Source organism: Botrytis porri, assembly GCF_014898465.1.
Source record: "Botrytis porri strain MUCL 3234 chromosome Unknown BPOR_003, whole genome shotgun sequence".
NCBI classification, from domain to species: domain Eukaryota; kingdom Fungi; phylum Ascomycota; class Leotiomycetes; order Helotiales; family Sclerotiniaceae; genus Botrytis; species Botrytis porri.
The window spans coordinates 2,156,548-2,171,832 of NW_024066077.1; the positions used below are offsets into that span (position 1 = coordinate 2,156,548).

Consider the following 15,285-nt stretch of genomic DNA (forward strand, 5'->3'; position numbering starts at 1 on the left):
GATCGTGCAATCTTTCTCTTTCCGAATCTGCATCAAATTTTATACAACTCCCAGAAGCCCCATACTTGGGTTTCCCCTCAGACGTGCAACAAAACTTTTGAGAAGCTGAAGGTTGCAAGGCTGACCTCTTCCGATTCAACATCCGCAACTTTATTCTCAGCAATAACAACAATAAGAACTGCGTGGTATATCATGGATGATATCGAACTCGAAGATGATTCTGCCGCTATGGCAGCCATGATGGGGTTTTCTGGTTTCGGAAATCAAGACTCTCGTTCTAAGAAACGTAAATTTAATGTTGCGACGGATGCATTTGTTGAAGGCGCAGAGTTAGAAAAGATTGATCGGGGAGGGAAGAAGGGGCAAGGAAGTGGCGGGAATCAAGTCCCATTGGGAAAGATGAGGGTTCTGGGAGAGAAAGTCGAGGAGAAGAGGAATGATGAGGAGATTGATTTGGGGAATGATGAGGATGGAGAAGATGAGCGACCAAGATATCTGGATACGAGTGCGCCGCCTCCGATATTTGATGGGATTGAGGGAGGGGAAAATGCCTTAGGTCAGGATGGGAGATCAGATGATCCGGCGGTAATGGAGGAAAAGCGCAAAGCACAGGAGCGGATTGATGCAATTCTAGCTGCTGCATCTGAATCCGTCGAGACGAATACATCGCAACCAGTTTCGGGACACCCGCATGGGCTTCCGGAAAGACCGGTGCATAGTAATGTTGGGTTTACAGGAAACGGTGGGATTAGGAGGGGAGGAAAGGGTGGGGGGAGTGATGCAGGAAGCATGACAAGTTCAAGGCCGAGTGGACGGGGTGCATTTAACAAGACATGGTATGAGGGATACTATGATCGAAGTTTCAACGAGAATCCATGGGCAAAATTGGAGGAAAAAATGGGTCTGGAAGCCAAGGGTACCTGGGTTTGAATGTAGATGGGACATGGAAATACTTATAGAGGACATACACAGACCGCTCTTACAAGATCACTTCTGATTCTGGGGAGATAATGTCTGGGAGACTGTATGACAGGGAGTGCAAATTGCGGCACAAATCTCGCTGCAGCATGAGAATAAGCATCGGATGCCTCAGGAGAGAGATGGAAATACATGCAAACAAACATAGATATGTGATGAGGTGTTGGACTTCAGCTACCTTGCTGCACGTATAACAAATAAGATTGAATTTTGTACAACGGGGTAACAGTCAAAATATCTTCAGAACTTTGATAGCAATATTCAATTAAGTCCTAGGTAGTGAAAGGGTATATCTTATTAGCGATCTAGAATACAATAAGTTTACAGCTAATCAGCGAAACCCTCAAACTCAACATCAGCATCATCCTCGATCTTTCTCTTTTTCACCTGCTCAATCAAATCCTGCAACTCTTTCTCCTTTGCTTGCTCTTCTTTCTTTTCTTCATCCGTCATCTTTTCCAGTCTTTCGATCTCTCTCTTTCTCTTTCTCTTTTCTCGCTTCAATTCTTTGAGATCTTGTTTCTCGTGTTTCTGACTCCAAGCTTCCCTTTGCTTCCTCTTTGCTATTTGCTCTTCAGTTGGTACATATGGCCCGGCATTCTTAGCTTCCTCCATCGCCACTCTTCTTGCTTTCTCTCTGATCTTATCTTTATATGCATACTCAGACATATCTAATTTGATGCCCAGGGTTTTGTCACCTTCCCACTTCTTTAGTTCAGGCATTTTTGGTAACCTTACAAGTGCCCAAGCATTGCCCAGGTCAGTCCAGTCAAGATCTGCAACTCTGAATATACTACTTGCTTGATGTTTTGAATAGGCCTGAACCCAACTGACAAACGCACGTTGTCCTTTATCATAAAGAGCACGATCTGCGAGAACTTCTTTGCGCATCTTTGAAATGAGAATTTTAGCAGCCTCATCAGTCGTGCTGATTTCAGGCCGTTTGAGGGGTATAATTGGGGTTTTACGGATCTCAAGAAATGGGATATAATCTTCCTCACGTCCTGGTTGTAGGAAAATGACACTCAATCCTTTTCGCCCAGCTCGACCCGCTCTTCCGCATCTGTGAAGAAACACTTTCGGATCTGACGGTGGATCGATTTGTACTACCAAGTCGACCTGAGGTATGTCGAGACCTCTTGCGGCAACATCTGTAGTGAGAAGTATCGTCGGGGTGACTGCTGCAACATATTTGGAGAAATTTCTTTGCCTTACGTTGGGTGGGTGCTTGCCATGTAAGGAAACTAAACCAAATCGTTTAGGCAACACTGCCTCAAGTAAAGGTTGGAAGTAATCGACGGCGGCGCAGGTCGAAAGATAGATGATAGATTTCTGAGGAGTTGGCTCAAGCTGTGATAGTAAAGATAGCAACGCAGGAAACTTGTGGGTTGGTGGAGTCAGTAAGTAAGACATTTGAAGACTCGCAGGGGTCATTTTATCACCCCCTCCAGCCCCTTTAACCTTCACGGCGATTTTCACTGGATTCCTCAACCCGACCCTGACTATTTCCCCTACTGCTTCACTGACACTGGCACTGAAAAGACCCGTCCTCCTCTGCTTCGGCAGACGACTGAGAATTTTCTGTAAATCATCCTTGAAACCCAGATCCAATAACCTATCTGCCTCGTCCAACACCAAAACCTCGAAGGAAGATTGTGGACAATGAACATGCGGAGATGAAAGTAGTTCTAGTAATCTACCAGGTGTTGAGATGAGGAGATTGGGACTATTCTTAAGAAACCTGCTGAGGTCTTGCGCCGGAGTAGTTGTACCCCCAAGTAGAAGTTGTGGGATGACTCTTAGAGTAGACGAAGGCTTTCGTTTCTCGCCTTCCTCCAATGGTTGCAGTGCTTCCGCAGACGGCTCGTGAAATTTGAGTAGAGATGTGAGAACCGAATGAATTTGGGTCGCGAGCTCTCGAGTTGGGGAGACAATTATAGCTCCCACATGGTGTTTCTTAAGAGGTTCCTCCAATCGCAACAACTTTTCCACAACGGGTATCAAAAAAGACAAAGTTTTCCCACTACCTGTCACAGCCTTGAAGTCATTAGTACGAGGTTTGCGCGATGATATACAAGACCTACCTCAACAACGACATCTTTGTTCCCCATAAACAAGGGAATGGTAGATGCTTGTACTGGAGTCATTTTTTCGAATCCCATTGACGAGATGGCATCTAATACCCATTCCGCCAATGAAGGCGTGAGCGCATCCCAAGCTCTTGGATCTTTCTTTTTCTCGCTCTCAATTGCCATGGTTATGTTGTAATGGTATGAAGCTTGTCGGGGTTTTCTATGTTTTTTTAGTTTTCCGACGATGGAATTTTCTTATCTTATCGGGATCAACATTTTTATCTTCTTTCCGGGTCCGACTACTTCGTACCTAGGTAGTCTGTCTCTACGAGTAGTTAACGAGCGGGACCCTTGTCGGGATGCACCGCCATACTTTCCTGGCTTTTCCCTCCATTCGGACCTCAAGGTTCAAACGCTTCCAAGGTTTCTGTTCTACGTCAGAAGGATGAATGCAAGCAATACTGGGTAATACTTTGAAACTTTGATATTGATGGGAAAATAAAGACGACGAGAGGATTATTGAAAAAGGTAAGCATAACTTATTCCATTCTACATTATCAATAGATTCATTTTCTTCCCTCAGTTATCCAGTATCAATGTCACATGTAAAAGTGTTCGTGGTCGCGTGCTTAGTCATGCTTTTCAGGAACAGAGGAATAATCTTCTATACAGTTCTTCTGTGCCGCGTCCGGGTCGTCTTATCAGTCCGTGTCTCATTCATTTGATTCAATCTCCGTTGACACTTGAAAAAGAACCCATCATATAACTCATGTGCCACGTCTTCACGCGGCGCAAAAAGTCATCATATCTTTCTTCAACAATGCAGCTCAGTCTGCACTTCTCGTGCCTTCTCACACAATAAATTCATTTGTTACAACTCCCCACAACGACATAGAACGCTCTTCGCGGAAAGACAAACATCTAATCCCCACCATCTCGTTATTGCGAACATTTGCCTTTAGCCGACGCACACTCGCTGGTGTCATTCCAGTGCCTTGTTTGCCAGAATTTGCAATGTCGAGATCATATTCAGATATTCCGGCTACTCCGCGTGTCATATCTCCTTCTCCAACCCCGTCGGAATTATCCCAAAATGGAGAGTATTTTGGGCCAATGACCAGATCTGCGAGAAAGAAGCTGTCAGCGCATACGCTCCCAATAGATGAAGGGATAGATGAAGGTGAAACAGACCCCGAGGACTCAGCCATTGAGTTGGACAGATCCAGGACAAGGAGCCGAAGTCCTCTGAAATCTCGAAAACTAGCAACTTCCACAGTCAAGAATACGAAAAAGTCTTCCAAGCCTACAGATAATGTCCATCCAGAAGAAACAAATGGTACAGATGGAAAGGCGTCAAATGGGCATCTGTCCCCCACCAGCGCAAGATCAGGCTGGAGCTGGAGAGACTTCAGCAGAAGCCCCAGCCCTTTGGGACTTATACCTATCCACAGACAATGGAGGTCGTTTGTACATCGCCACGAAATACCAAGAAAGGTGTTGCACGTTTCCATAGGATTCTTCACGATTTGGCTTTACATATCTGGTGTCCAAACCAATGCCATTACACCTTACCTAATGGGTGCCCTGATACCCATATCAACTGTGGATTATGTCCGACATAATTACCCGGCTTTTAACGGTTTATATGTGCGGTTACTAGGAGCGTTTATGCGGGAAACCGAGTATAATGGATGGAACGGTGTCATCTGGTATTTACTTGGCGCGTGGATTGTTCTTGGTTTCTTTCCGAAAGATGTTGGTGTAATGGGAATACTTCTTTTGAGCTGGTGTGATACAGCAGCGAGTACTTTTGGACGGGCCTACGGACGATATACTCCACGGTTGAGACGTGGTAAATCACTTGCTGGGTCTCTCGCTGCATTTGCTGTTGGCGTGGTCACCGCAGCCGTGTTTTGGGGGTGGCTAGCACCTAGAACCGGCCCCTTTCCCGATGATCTGGACTGGCCCTTTATGTTCTCGGGAGATTTAATCCTTCCTGCGGGAATCCGGGATCTTATTGGTTTGAATGAGGCTCAAAGCGTCATTTCTGGGGGGCTGGCTTTAGGTATCATGAGTGTTTGGACGGGTTTCACGGCGGCAGCTAGTGAGGTGGTAGACATACTTGGGTGGGATGACAACTTGACCATCCCGGTACTCAGTGGGATTGGGATGTGGGGATTTTTAAAGATTTTTGGGTAGGAGGATAAAGGACAATATAATCATAGGCACAGGAGGCGTTCCGGGTAGCTCAACATAGCGAGCGTTCTAGAGATGAGATGGGGCGATAACGCAGGCATCTTCTAATGTGCATATATGGGTTCACTTCACACCGAGTTTATGTCATGTAAGGAGGGAGTACAAAATAGATGTATTAGTAGGACGATCCGATAAATTCAAACACAAAGCATAAGCATGCAGTGAGAGATGGGTGACTAGTTTGACGAAAACTCTGAAATTGAAGCATGTGAGGACAATCTACGCACACCACCTCAAAGAATTGGTCGACATCATTCGCTGACAGGATAAATGAACACAGCCCTGCCAGTTCAACCGTTCTCACTTCGTACATTGCTGCCGCACCGTTTTATTGTAGCTCAACACCAAAAGGCACATGGAACATGATATATCTGCAGGCTAGGACCCAGCTTCGGAACAACAAAATGTAATCTATTTGGTAACACATATAACCACTTTGATGGCCTCATAAATAATATATCACTATCAATCCAATGGTTCTTGGATTAGTTGCCAACATACAGCTTGCCAGCTTGTACTAATTGAAGTGATTCTCAGTAAAAGAAATCAATGTCTTTGATACTTTTCGCCGTCATGACGTGCAGCAGTGTTGTTCACAATGCCAGGAAAGGAATCGAGATCTCTGGGACCAAAAGCAATCCTGTGATCATCTGTCCTGCATGTACCTGTGGTTTCTCAAGAAGCGAAAAGTAGGTGAAAGATGTCACAACGATTGGTTTCCTTAGATGTGTAATCCCTTCAGGAATCTTCAATATCGGTGTCATTTCTATTCGCCTGCTTCCTCATTCCCGTCCCAATCGGACCAGGGGGGCGTGTTGGGAGGGCATTAAACGGTAGAATCTTCAAATTGACAACGCATACAGATGTGAACAAACGAAAGTAAGTCATACTCTCTGTAAGTAGGAGATTTTCGAAAAGCTAAATGTCCAATTGTCCAATTGTACAATTCTCTTTCTAGAAATTTCAAGATTTTCTAATTGGAAACAACATACTTAGGTAGCTATGAGACCATCGAACGAGCTGTACCACCTGTACCTACCTAGATACTGAGCAAAACTAACTACTCAAATATGTCACTTAACAATTGTATCATGTTAGGATCTTGTCTCCGGCCCTGAAGCCTAATATTCCTGCAATGAAGCCCAAATGAAAATCCATTGACCATTGAACGTTCAGAAATCTTTCCGCCATGATTATCTTACTTTGCCTTACCAGTAGCTTGATACCTTACTTACTTACCACCTTACATGATCTAACCTGACTAACGATGCTCATGTGGAAAACCCTAGGAAAATCCTACATGGTGTATTCATCCAATGCTGCTTTTAAGTCGGGAACCGCAATTCACTTGATTAATCCTTTCATTCTAGCGTGAGCGCGCTTGCTCGTTTGTTCGTCAGTTTTCATGCCTTACTAAATCCTTTTACGGCATAGTTCGCATCCTTGAAAATTATAGAGAATGAGTTTGTCCACCTCCACCACCACCACCATCTCTACTACCACCAACTCTTCCATTCCTTCCTCTTTCCCACCCTTTCCCACCAATCCAATCCCCTCGGTATATGCAATAGCAACATGGCCTATCTCTGATCAATAACAATTTCTACTCTTGAACCAATCCACATCAACTGCGTAAGCCAGAATCTTCAAGGGTCACCCCATCGAGAGATACTACTGCATGTCTGGAGGGGCTCGGGTTAAACGTGAGAGGATGGAAAGGGTGGATTGGAGGAGGCTGATAATAATGGACTAGTAAGGAAAGGGGCAAGAGAGCAAAATATCAGCCTATCTCTTCCTTCTTGACGCGGGGTCATTGATAAGTAGGCAAGGAAGTTCGGGGATATGACAATTTTCCTATTCCCCCTCCTCAATGCTAGTCCTCTCTAGGTGGTTTGGGCCAACTGGCCGTGTATAAAAGGAAGCTTGAGACCCTTCTCGAAAGAGTCTCTTTCTTCTTCCTTTTAATCCATTTTCAAATCCAATCTCAACTCTACACCGCTTCATCCAAACAACTTTACCTTGTCTAACAAACAAGACGTCTCATACTCATTGACCCTTACATTATTGTCTGTGCTTGACCATTCTATCATATCACTATCAAGATATTACAATTGCATCTTTCCTATTGCTCGCATTGCATAGCAATTCATATCGAAAACAATTCATTCATCTATTTGAAGTTCTTTGTTGTTGTTTACAAAATTTTAACTTCACTCTAATCATACGCTATTACATCATGGCCTACCAAGCAAGCTACTACCAAACCACCTCCCTCCCCATTCCCGTTCCTACAAAATCTCAACAAGTTTCCTATTACACTCCACAAAATACAACTTATGGTGTCTCGCCACCAGAAGCTCCAGAATCTGTTACCACAGGTTTAGGCATGACGCCTGCATACGGGCATTCCACTTACTCTGCTACCTCCAGTAGTTATGCTGGGAGTGCGAGTGGTGAATATGATAGCACCGCTTCTGCCAATGGTGTCGATTTGCAAGAATATATGCAAGATCGATTTTCTGGCGCATTTGATCCTCTTCCTTTAGATCGCACTCTGGCAGTCCAAGCACAAACGTGAGAATTGACTCCTGGAAACCTACCTTAAATTTTCACCCACTGACATTCTCATCAGATCTGGTTTGTTGAACGCAAAACATAGAGAAATCATGGATTTGCAAGCATTGGCACAACAACGTCTTGCGAAAACTAGAGCGAGATTGCAAGAAGGTTATCAAGATGCCAAGGAGGTGAAGACGAATTTAGAGTGGACTCAACATCGAATGGGGTGAGTCAAATTTTCTATTGTTATCCCACTAAATCTCAAATCTAACAACATTCCAGAGCCATGAAAACCAAAGTCTCAAAACGACACCCCAGAGAATACGCACAAGCTCGCGAGCGTTACCCATCTCCAGAGTACTAAAGCAGATTTCTTCAAACTGCCTATTTCCTACTTCTATTCATCGCTTACGAAAAAAAAGCCCCCTTTTTCTTTTCCTTGGTATCGTTCATGTTAGCCGCAACCATTGAATTATTATCTGCGCTGCTTTTATTTTCACACAAAGCGGAACTCCAAAGCATTTTCTAACGAAGTAACGACGATTATGATTGGGTGGAGCGCTTGTACCCAGTGCGGGGATGGAGCAGCGCCGGTTGAACATGCTCTTTAGTGCTTGCAGCTGGTAAGAGACGCCAGGGCTGCAGTAGTTCCCGTTTATGCATGGTTCTGCGGGCCCCTGGGAACCAGGTTCTGCAGCTGTGGAGCTGTATGTGGTGTGGTTGGAATGAGATAGTATGAAATGGTGTGAGACTGAGACCTTAGGATTGAGGTGGAGGGCTTGTTTGTAGATTGATTGGACTGTATTTTTCATGGCGGCGCGAGGTTGGTTTGACTACAGGCGTGAGGGGTGGGTGGGATTTTGTAAGGCAAAATGCAATGGCGTGGGGCTATCAAGTAATTTGGGTGGTTTCTGGAGTTGGAACTGAACTGGAGATGAATATGGAGTTGGTAAATACAAGGACTTTTCAAATATATGCAAATGCTTGTATGTGAGTGGTTGATGTGTGTAAATTGTGACCTGAATAGGTATAGACGATGGGCTGAGAGGGGTAGATATGGGTCCCTTTTGCCTCTGAGACACATCATGCGTCTTCCTCCCGCCTGAAACCCCACTTGCCCATCTGCATGCCCTTCTACGGACTAGGGGATGAGAATCGACCTTAATTCAGATGTCCTTATCAAGCTAATGACATAATCAGGTCTCCCGCTGACCTCTCTATTTCTCGACTAGGAGCTGATAGTCAAGCCCTCTCATCCTCCTAGGCTTAGTATATTCCTGGTACTTCCTCCGTAATGCAAGGCTAACAACAGTCTTTCCCTATGTCATACGCCAGCTCTTTAAGCGCAAACCTCAAGGAGTCCGTACGTTCCAAGTAAACAGCCTGTATGCCCGCTCATCTCATACTCATTAGCCCAAGCATATCGTCACCATTCGCACTAGAATAACCATTCAACCCACATTCCCAAGGTCAGCACCAACAGCGAGACTTTTTTTTTTCATGACAGACCCTCTTTCCCCCCAACACCTCCACTAACCCCCCCATTCGCATCCCCATTTCCACCACCCCTCTCCTCTCCCCCAAACAATCCTCTTCTCCCTCCCCTCCAAACTCTCTCCAGCACCGCCCTCCCAGGCAATAACCTCTCAAAAACAACAACCAACTCTCCCTCTCCCTCCACAACAACCACTAACACATAGCGCACTTCAAAATTCAAAAATACCTCGTTGATGTAGATATCCTGAATCTTTTGACTCGGGATAAATCTGGTTTTCGTAGTACTCAGGTATGTTTTGGGGGAACTCGAGATTTGGAGACCGAGATGACGGAGGATGAGTAGGGACTCGGAGGTGTGAGGGCGCAGGGTGAGGAAGAGGAGGAGAGCGAGGGAGATAGGGATGAGGAGGAGAGGTGAGAGGAGAGTGGTGAGAGCTTGGAGGCGCAGCAGGATGGAGGGAGGGATGGTGAGGGAGGAAAGGATACTCGGGGGTGGAAAAAATGTTAGATAGTAGGTGTAGAGGAGGAGGAGAATGGCGAGAGCGAGGACCACTCGGATGATGTGTGTGAGAATTAGGAGAATGCGCAGGGGGAGGGCCAGAGGTGGGCGGGTGCTGACGGTGTATTCGATTGTTGTTGGGGATGGGCGGCGGATGTAGAGGGTGGGGGGACAGGTAAGCATGGTTAATGCATGGATTGATCTTTCGAGAAAAGCTGAGAGGGTTTGGAGAGTAAAGGATTGAAAGTGGCTCAATGCATGTTGTGATGAGGAATTGGTCTAGGAAGACGAGGCTTATCGATAAGGATATTTATTTTTCTGGGTCCAGACAAGGCTGAAATTCAAAGATTGAATCTTGCAAAATTGAAGATGTAGAATTGATGGTATGGTATGACTTGAATTTCATCAGTAGCAGAGAGTACCATGTATCAATGCCAATTTCGCTTTCTCATTGTATTTCTTTTAAGGATGCATACGTGGCAGATCTGCAAGCTATTCCGGTTCCCGTGAGCTTCTCCGAATTCGCAAGATTGAAAGTTTACCTACCTAGTAGATACTTTGATATCAACGATGATTCTCCATCACCATAGTCAGAACTATGCCAATTCCTTATACTCGAATTCTAAAAAATTGACCGCAAATCATCCCATTCCCCCACAATCTCTCGCTCACTCCCCAGTATCAATTTCCAAGTCAATTTGCACCCCATTACCCACCCCATAATCCTCCAACGTCAATTTATCCTTGAACGGCCGCTCTCCCTGTCTCTTCAACATAATTTCATGCGGTTGTCTGCCAATCCTCGCCGCCACCTGCGCTTTAAAAAGTCTAATTGGATCGCTCGCCAAGCACGGAATGGCAGCTTTCGTTCCCAGCCGATCATTAACATGAACGATAATCATGGGTTCATTCGAAGGCGCCGCTGAAGCAGTGACGGGTGTAGATATCGAAGCTGCAGGTGTTCTAACAGGAGCAGACATTGAATCCGTAGTTTGATTATTAGGTTTGGAGGAAGATGAGGCAGAAGAAGCTTTAAATTTCGAAAATGCGGATGCACCAAATTTGCTGGCTATATCGAGTGTATCTTCCTCCTCTGGTTGCTCAGCATCTTTCGCTTTCTCTTCATCTTTCTTTTGCGCTTTAGCAGCAGAAGAAGAACCAAACTTCCCAGCTGTATCTAAATCATCATCTGCAGTAGCCTTCGGAGGCGAAGGTCTTCTTCGTTCTGGTTCGCGCTCTCGTTCTCGAATTGGTGATCTCCTTCTATCTCTTCTGGGCGATCGCGATCGTTTGCGGTAAGTTTTATCAGTATCGCGTTCAGGAGATCGGGAGCGAGCTCGCTTTTTGAGTTTGAGACCTGCCATGATGTTTATGAAATTATGAAGAGGAAGCTCTTGCAGCTGGCTTGCGATATTCTGATATCCGTTCGGCTAATTCTCGGCCCCTCTCTCAATACACCAATGTGATATCGGGAGAAAATCATACAGTATCATATCTTGTTTGGATTCTGTTTGACACTTTGAGAATGAGATTTTGATGACGAAACTATCATAACCATTGCACTTCAAAGCTGATCCTATTTCTATCCAGAGTAGCAGTATGATGATACTTGTCTCTTCTGTAGATACCTGTATACAAACGGGAAACACAAGACTATTTTCTGGGTACCAGATGAAAGATTAATTGCAGTGATTATTTTGAACAAAGCTTTTATTGAAAGTGCTGACTATTTTGTCAATGCAAAATTTGTGTTATGCAAAAGCATCTAAGCCTAAAGACAATACCCTGACACTGCCATCCCTACGCCAATTTATAAACAAGCAACCCTATACGCCCAGACTCATGATATCCGAAGCATTATGATACAGAACTGAAAGAAGAGTTACGTTCAATCAATCAATCCTTGCTCTTCTTCTTCTTCTTTTCTCAGACTTTTCACCATCGTCTTCTGACTTTCTCTTCTTGCTGCCGTTGACTTCTGGTGTACCATTTACGGCGCTCTTTTTCGCTTCCTTCTCAGCCTTTGCAGCCTTTTTAGCTTCCTTTGCAGCTTTCTTGGCGGCCTTTTCAGCTTTCTTTGCAGCCTTCTCGGCCTTCTTAGCTTCCTTGTCTCCTTTCTTGGGTTTCTTCTCGGAAACATCACTGTCGTCAGAAGAATCAGAACCAGATTCCTCAGCGACTTCTTCGATGAGTCTGAAATAGTTAGCTTTGAACAAAATGTGTGATCATGAAGCATTTTAACTTACTGCTTGTTCTTCTTCTCTCTTATCGGAACCGCGGCAGCTGGTTCATCTCCAGCAAGTCCATCTGCATCTGCGTTGTATTTACGCGCTTCCTTAACTTCCCATTTACCAGGAGCTGAGGTTGTCTTGCCATTTGGTCCAACAGCAACACCTCGAGGAAGGAGGGGCTTTCCTTCAAGTCCTCTAAGATGACGCTCAATCTTGGCACGTGAAGTGACACCCAATGCAGACCTCTCCTCATCGTCAACGTCGTCACCCTTGCCTTCCCCTTGTGCACTCCAGTCTGATAAAGCATCGACGCGGAGACCAATGGCTGCCTTGGCAGCCAACATACGGGCGATCTTTCCCTTGTTCTTACCGGTGGCTTGACCAACCAATGAAGCATGGTAGATAAGACCGTACTTTGGTGTGTCGTGTTTTGTCTTGAGCGCTCTGAATAGAGCCTTCTCAGCACCAAGAATTTGGATGGTACTGGCAGGGCTCTTTGCTAGGTTCATGAGAGATCCAGCATGGGCGATCAATCGAGCTCCAACCAAATCACCAACCAATTCAGTCAAGTTGGGGGCAATTGCTTGCATACGAGCAGACAAATAGCTTGACAATTGTTGGCGATATTCGGTAAAACCAACAACTTGCTCAGCCAAAAGCTTGATGTTATCCAAATCTTCTTGAGTGATTTCAGTACCCATACTAACTTCAGCAGCAGCTTTGATGGCAGTTTCGATTTCTTCTGGGAGAATATCTGCAAGATTGGTACTAGAAGTGTTGACGCGCATACCGACCTTCAAGATGACTCTAGCATAGGCCAAGTTGTCGTTAACAATCTTGCCCATTTCTGGAAAATGCCATCCGTACCATTCCTTGACTCTCATGGCGTACGTGTTTAGCTCCTTGTCCAGATCGTCCAACAACGAAATAGCTTGTACAATCATAGTATCAACCTTATCGGGAGAGAACTTCAGCTTGTGGCGCGACAAAGAATGCGACAGACCGAGTGACATGGTGGAGATATGTTCGGGAAGGAGACCTGGGATCAAAGAGGGGAGGTGATCGCGGATTCCACGGAAAATGTCATTCGTTTTCGAGTCGGAAATTGGTGTCAGAGTCAAACCCGGAAGTTTGTTGATAGCTTGACCCAATTTAGGATCGGCGACTGCCAAAGATGCCTTCTTCTCATCTTTCAAGGTATCGAGCAGTGATGCAAGCATAGGTGAAACCTTTCCCTCGACCAACGAAGCAACCTCCTCCAAAGCTGTCGCAGCACTGTCGAATTTTTGGAACTGCTTGAGCTTCAATCTGATATGTGTAATTGAACGTGTTAGAAGTCTGTATCTCAATTGGTACTGTGCGGTGTTGGATCAATTGCACTCACAATCCATTGATACCCTCCGCGGTCTCAATTTCTGAAGCAACATCGTCCTTCTTCAAAAGCTTTTTGTCAGCCTTGAATAAGACCAATCCAGCCGCCGTCTCCGTAAGAATAAATAAAGGCGCCATTGTGAAGAAATATTTCAAGTCTCTTCGTGGTGATGTTGTTCAATGGGCGTCCAAAATTCTGAAGCTTGAGGTTTTTTGCAAGGAATAATTTTTTGTTCAAGCAAAAAATAGTGGCAGACGCTAATGAGAATCTCGAGCCAAACAGGGGTGCCTACAGTGGCTTAGTGGTCGAGTCAGGTGACAAATAACCAACTTCATTGAACCCACTCGCAATCCATGCATGTAGCTCATGAGAAGGCAACTCAACTGGTCCAGACAAACCTCAAGCAACGACAATAGATCGTGTTCGCAGACAACGAAACAAGATGGAAGGTTTATTTTTCAATGTTCAGAATGGGTAAGGTTTCAAAACACTACTTATGCCATCAACAACTAATACTTTCGCAGCTACATCGAGGGTATCGTCAGAGGTTATCGCAATGGACTCTTGACTGGCCAGAATTATAATAATTTGATTCAATGCGAGACTATCGATGGTAAATAATTTTCTCATGTACATCAAATACATTAAGTAACGAGAGGCTAGATCTTAAGCTTCAACTTGGGCCAGCGTATGGCGATTTCCTAGCATCACTTCCACCTAATCCTTCAACATCTACTCTCGCTGCCAAAACGACCGACAAACTCATCTCCGAATTTCGATACCTACGCGCAAACGCAGTTGGTTCACTTGCAAAGTTTATGGACTACCTCACGTATGGATATATGATCGACAATGTAGCCCTTTTGATCACTGGCACTCTCCATGAAAGAGATACCCGAGAACTACTTGAACGATGCCACCCTCTTGGTTGGTTCGAAACTATGCCCGTCTTGTGTGTGGCTACAAACATAGAAGAGTTATACAACAGTGTCTTGATTGAAACTCCATTAGCGCCCTATTTTAAGGGGAGTTTGAGTCACCAAGATTTGGATGAGCTCAACATTGAAATTGTCCGTAATACGTTGTATAAAAACTACCTAGAGGACTTCTACAACTTTGTCAATACCGACCCAGAGATGGCCAACACTCCGACAGCTGAAGTTATGTCTGAGATGCTTGAATTCGAAGCCGATAGAAGAGCTATCAACATTACCCTCAACTCTTTCGGCACAGAGCTGTCAAAGAAAGACCGCCAAAAGCTATACCCAAGCTTTGGGCGCCTGTCTCCATCAGGAACGATTTTACTTTCAAGAGCAGAGGATATAGAAGGTGTTAGACTTGCTGTTGAGGGAGTTAGCGACTACAAGGGCTATTTTGACGCCACTGGAATGGGACAAAGCACCACAGGAGCGGGCAACATGAGTGGGGGGGCTGGCGGTAATGAAAAAAGTTTAGAAGATCTGTTTTACCAAAAGGAGATGGAAATCTCCAAGGGTGCATTCACAAGACAATTCACGTTTGCTATTGTCTATGCATGGGTCAAATTGAGGGAACAGGTATGTGTATTCTTCGTACATTGGTAATGGATGGACACTGATATTGACAGGAAATCCGCAACATCACCTGGATCGCCGAGTGTATAGCACAAAACCAAAAGGAACGAATCGGAAACTACATCAGTGTATTTTAGTGTGGGGGTAAATATGTTACTAATAGTCTTTTCTTCAAACCTGACAGTTGGCTGTTGGGTCTTTGTACTGGTCTAGTTGGCGAGCTGGCGTAGGGAGATGACGGATACTGATTTCAAAATTGCAAGACAAA

General features: G+C 44.9%; 8 protein-coding genes across 8 annotated transcripts; 4 read left to right on the top strand and 4 right to left on the bottom strand.

Annotated features, from left to right (window-relative positions):
* Window positions 1-192: 192 nt before the first annotated feature.
* On the top strand, window positions 193-930 carry EAF01_002703 (uncharacterized protein; the record flags this gene model as incomplete). The annotated part of the gene is made up of 1 exon (XM_038910956.1): window positions 193-930. The coding sequence occupies one exon, from the start codon at window positions 193-195 to the stop codon at window positions 928-930; it is 738 nt and encodes a 245-aa protein (XP_038773878.1).
* A 345-nt stretch (window positions 931-1,275) lies between these two features.
* On the bottom strand, window positions 1,276-3,233 carry EAF01_002704 (uncharacterized protein; the record flags this gene model as incomplete). The annotated part of the gene is made up of 2 exons (XM_038910957.1): window positions 1,276-3,015; window positions 3,063-3,233. 2 exons carry the CDS (start codon window positions 3,231-3,233, stop codon window positions 1,306-1,308), a joined length of 1,881 nt encoding a protein of 626 aa, XP_038773879.1. The 3' UTR covers window positions 1,276-1,305.
* Window positions 3,234-4,064: 831 nt separating this feature from the next.
* EAF01_002705 (uncharacterized protein) lies at window positions 4,065-5,249 on the top strand (the record flags this gene model as incomplete). Its single annotated transcript, XM_038910958.1, has 1 exon — window positions 4,065-5,249. The coding sequence occupies one exon, from the start codon at window positions 4,065-4,067 to the stop codon at window positions 5,247-5,249; it is 1,185 nt and encodes a 394-aa protein (XP_038773880.1).
* Window positions 5,250-6,765: 1,516 nt separating this feature from the next.
* On the top strand, window positions 6,766-9,375 carry EAF01_002706 (uncharacterized protein). Its single transcript, XM_038910959.1, has 3 exons — window positions 6,766-7,880; window positions 7,939-8,091; window positions 8,148-9,375. Exons 1-3 carry the CDS (start codon window positions 7,543-7,545, stop codon window positions 8,227-8,229), a joined length of 573 nt encoding a protein of 190 aa, XP_038773881.1. The 5' UTR covers window positions 6,766-7,542; the 3' UTR covers window positions 8,230-9,375.
* Window positions 9,364-10,044, bottom strand: EAF01_002707 (uncharacterized protein; the record flags this gene model as incomplete). The annotated part of the gene is made up of 1 exon (XM_038910960.1): window positions 9,364-10,044. The coding sequence occupies one exon, from the start codon at window positions 10,042-10,044 to the stop codon at window positions 9,364-9,366; it is 681 nt and encodes a 226-aa protein (XP_038773882.1).
* Window positions 10,045-10,529: 485 nt separating this feature from the next.
* On the bottom strand, window positions 10,530-11,225 carry EAF01_002708 (uncharacterized protein; the record flags this gene model as incomplete). The annotated part of the gene is made up of 1 exon (XM_038910961.1): window positions 10,530-11,225. One exon carries the CDS (start codon window positions 11,223-11,225, stop codon window positions 10,530-10,532), a length of 696 nt encoding a protein of 231 aa, XP_038773883.1.
* A 292-nt stretch (window positions 11,226-11,517) lies between these two features.
* EAF01_002709 (uncharacterized protein) lies at window positions 11,518-13,727 on the bottom strand. Its single transcript, XM_038910962.1, has 3 exons — window positions 13,477-13,727; window positions 12,108-13,400; window positions 11,518-12,054 (listed from the first exon to the last, which is right to left on the bottom strand). The coding sequence occupies exons 1-3, from the start codon at window positions 13,599-13,601 to the stop codon at window positions 11,754-11,756; spliced, it is 1,719 nt and encodes a 572-aa protein (XP_038773884.1). The 5' UTR covers window positions 13,602-13,727; the 3' UTR covers window positions 11,518-11,753.
* A 179-nt stretch (window positions 13,728-13,906) lies between these two features.
* On the top strand, window positions 13,907-15,154 carry EAF01_002710 (uncharacterized protein; the record flags this gene model as incomplete). The annotated part of the gene is made up of 4 exons (XM_038910963.1): window positions 13,907-13,938; window positions 13,989-14,077; window positions 14,128-15,020; window positions 15,071-15,154. 4 exons carry the CDS (start codon window positions 13,907-13,909, stop codon window positions 15,152-15,154), a joined length of 1,098 nt encoding a protein of 365 aa, XP_038773885.1.
* Between the last annotated feature and the right edge of the window lie 131 nt (window positions 15,155-15,285).

Bases quoted from the DNA above. Each gene is read 5' to 3' on its own strand.
- EAF01_002706 (XM_038910959.1), top strand. From the start codon at position 7,543: ATGGCCTACCAAGCAAGCTACTACCAAACCACCTCCCTCCCCATTCCC. The intron at 7,881-7,938 runs GTGAGAATTGAC...CATTCTCATCAG, and splicing joins CTGGCAGTCCAAGCACAAAC to ATCTGGTTTGTTGAACGCAA. The intron at 8,092-8,147 runs GTGAGTCAAATT...ACAACATTCCAG, and splicing joins TGGACTCAACATCGAATGGG to AGCCATGAAAACCAAAGTCT.
- EAF01_002709 (XM_038910962.1), bottom strand. From the start codon at position 13,601: ATGGCGCCTTTATTTATTCTTACGGAGACGGCGGCTGGATTGGTCTTA. The intron at 13,401-13,476 runs GTGAGTGCAATT...TACACATATCAG, and splicing joins GCGGAGGGTATCAATGGATT to ATTGAAGCTCAAGCAGTTCC. The intron at 12,055-12,107 runs GTAAGTTAAAAT...TAACTATTTCAG, and splicing joins AGAGAGAAGAAGAACAAGCA to ACTCATCGAAGAAGTCGCTG.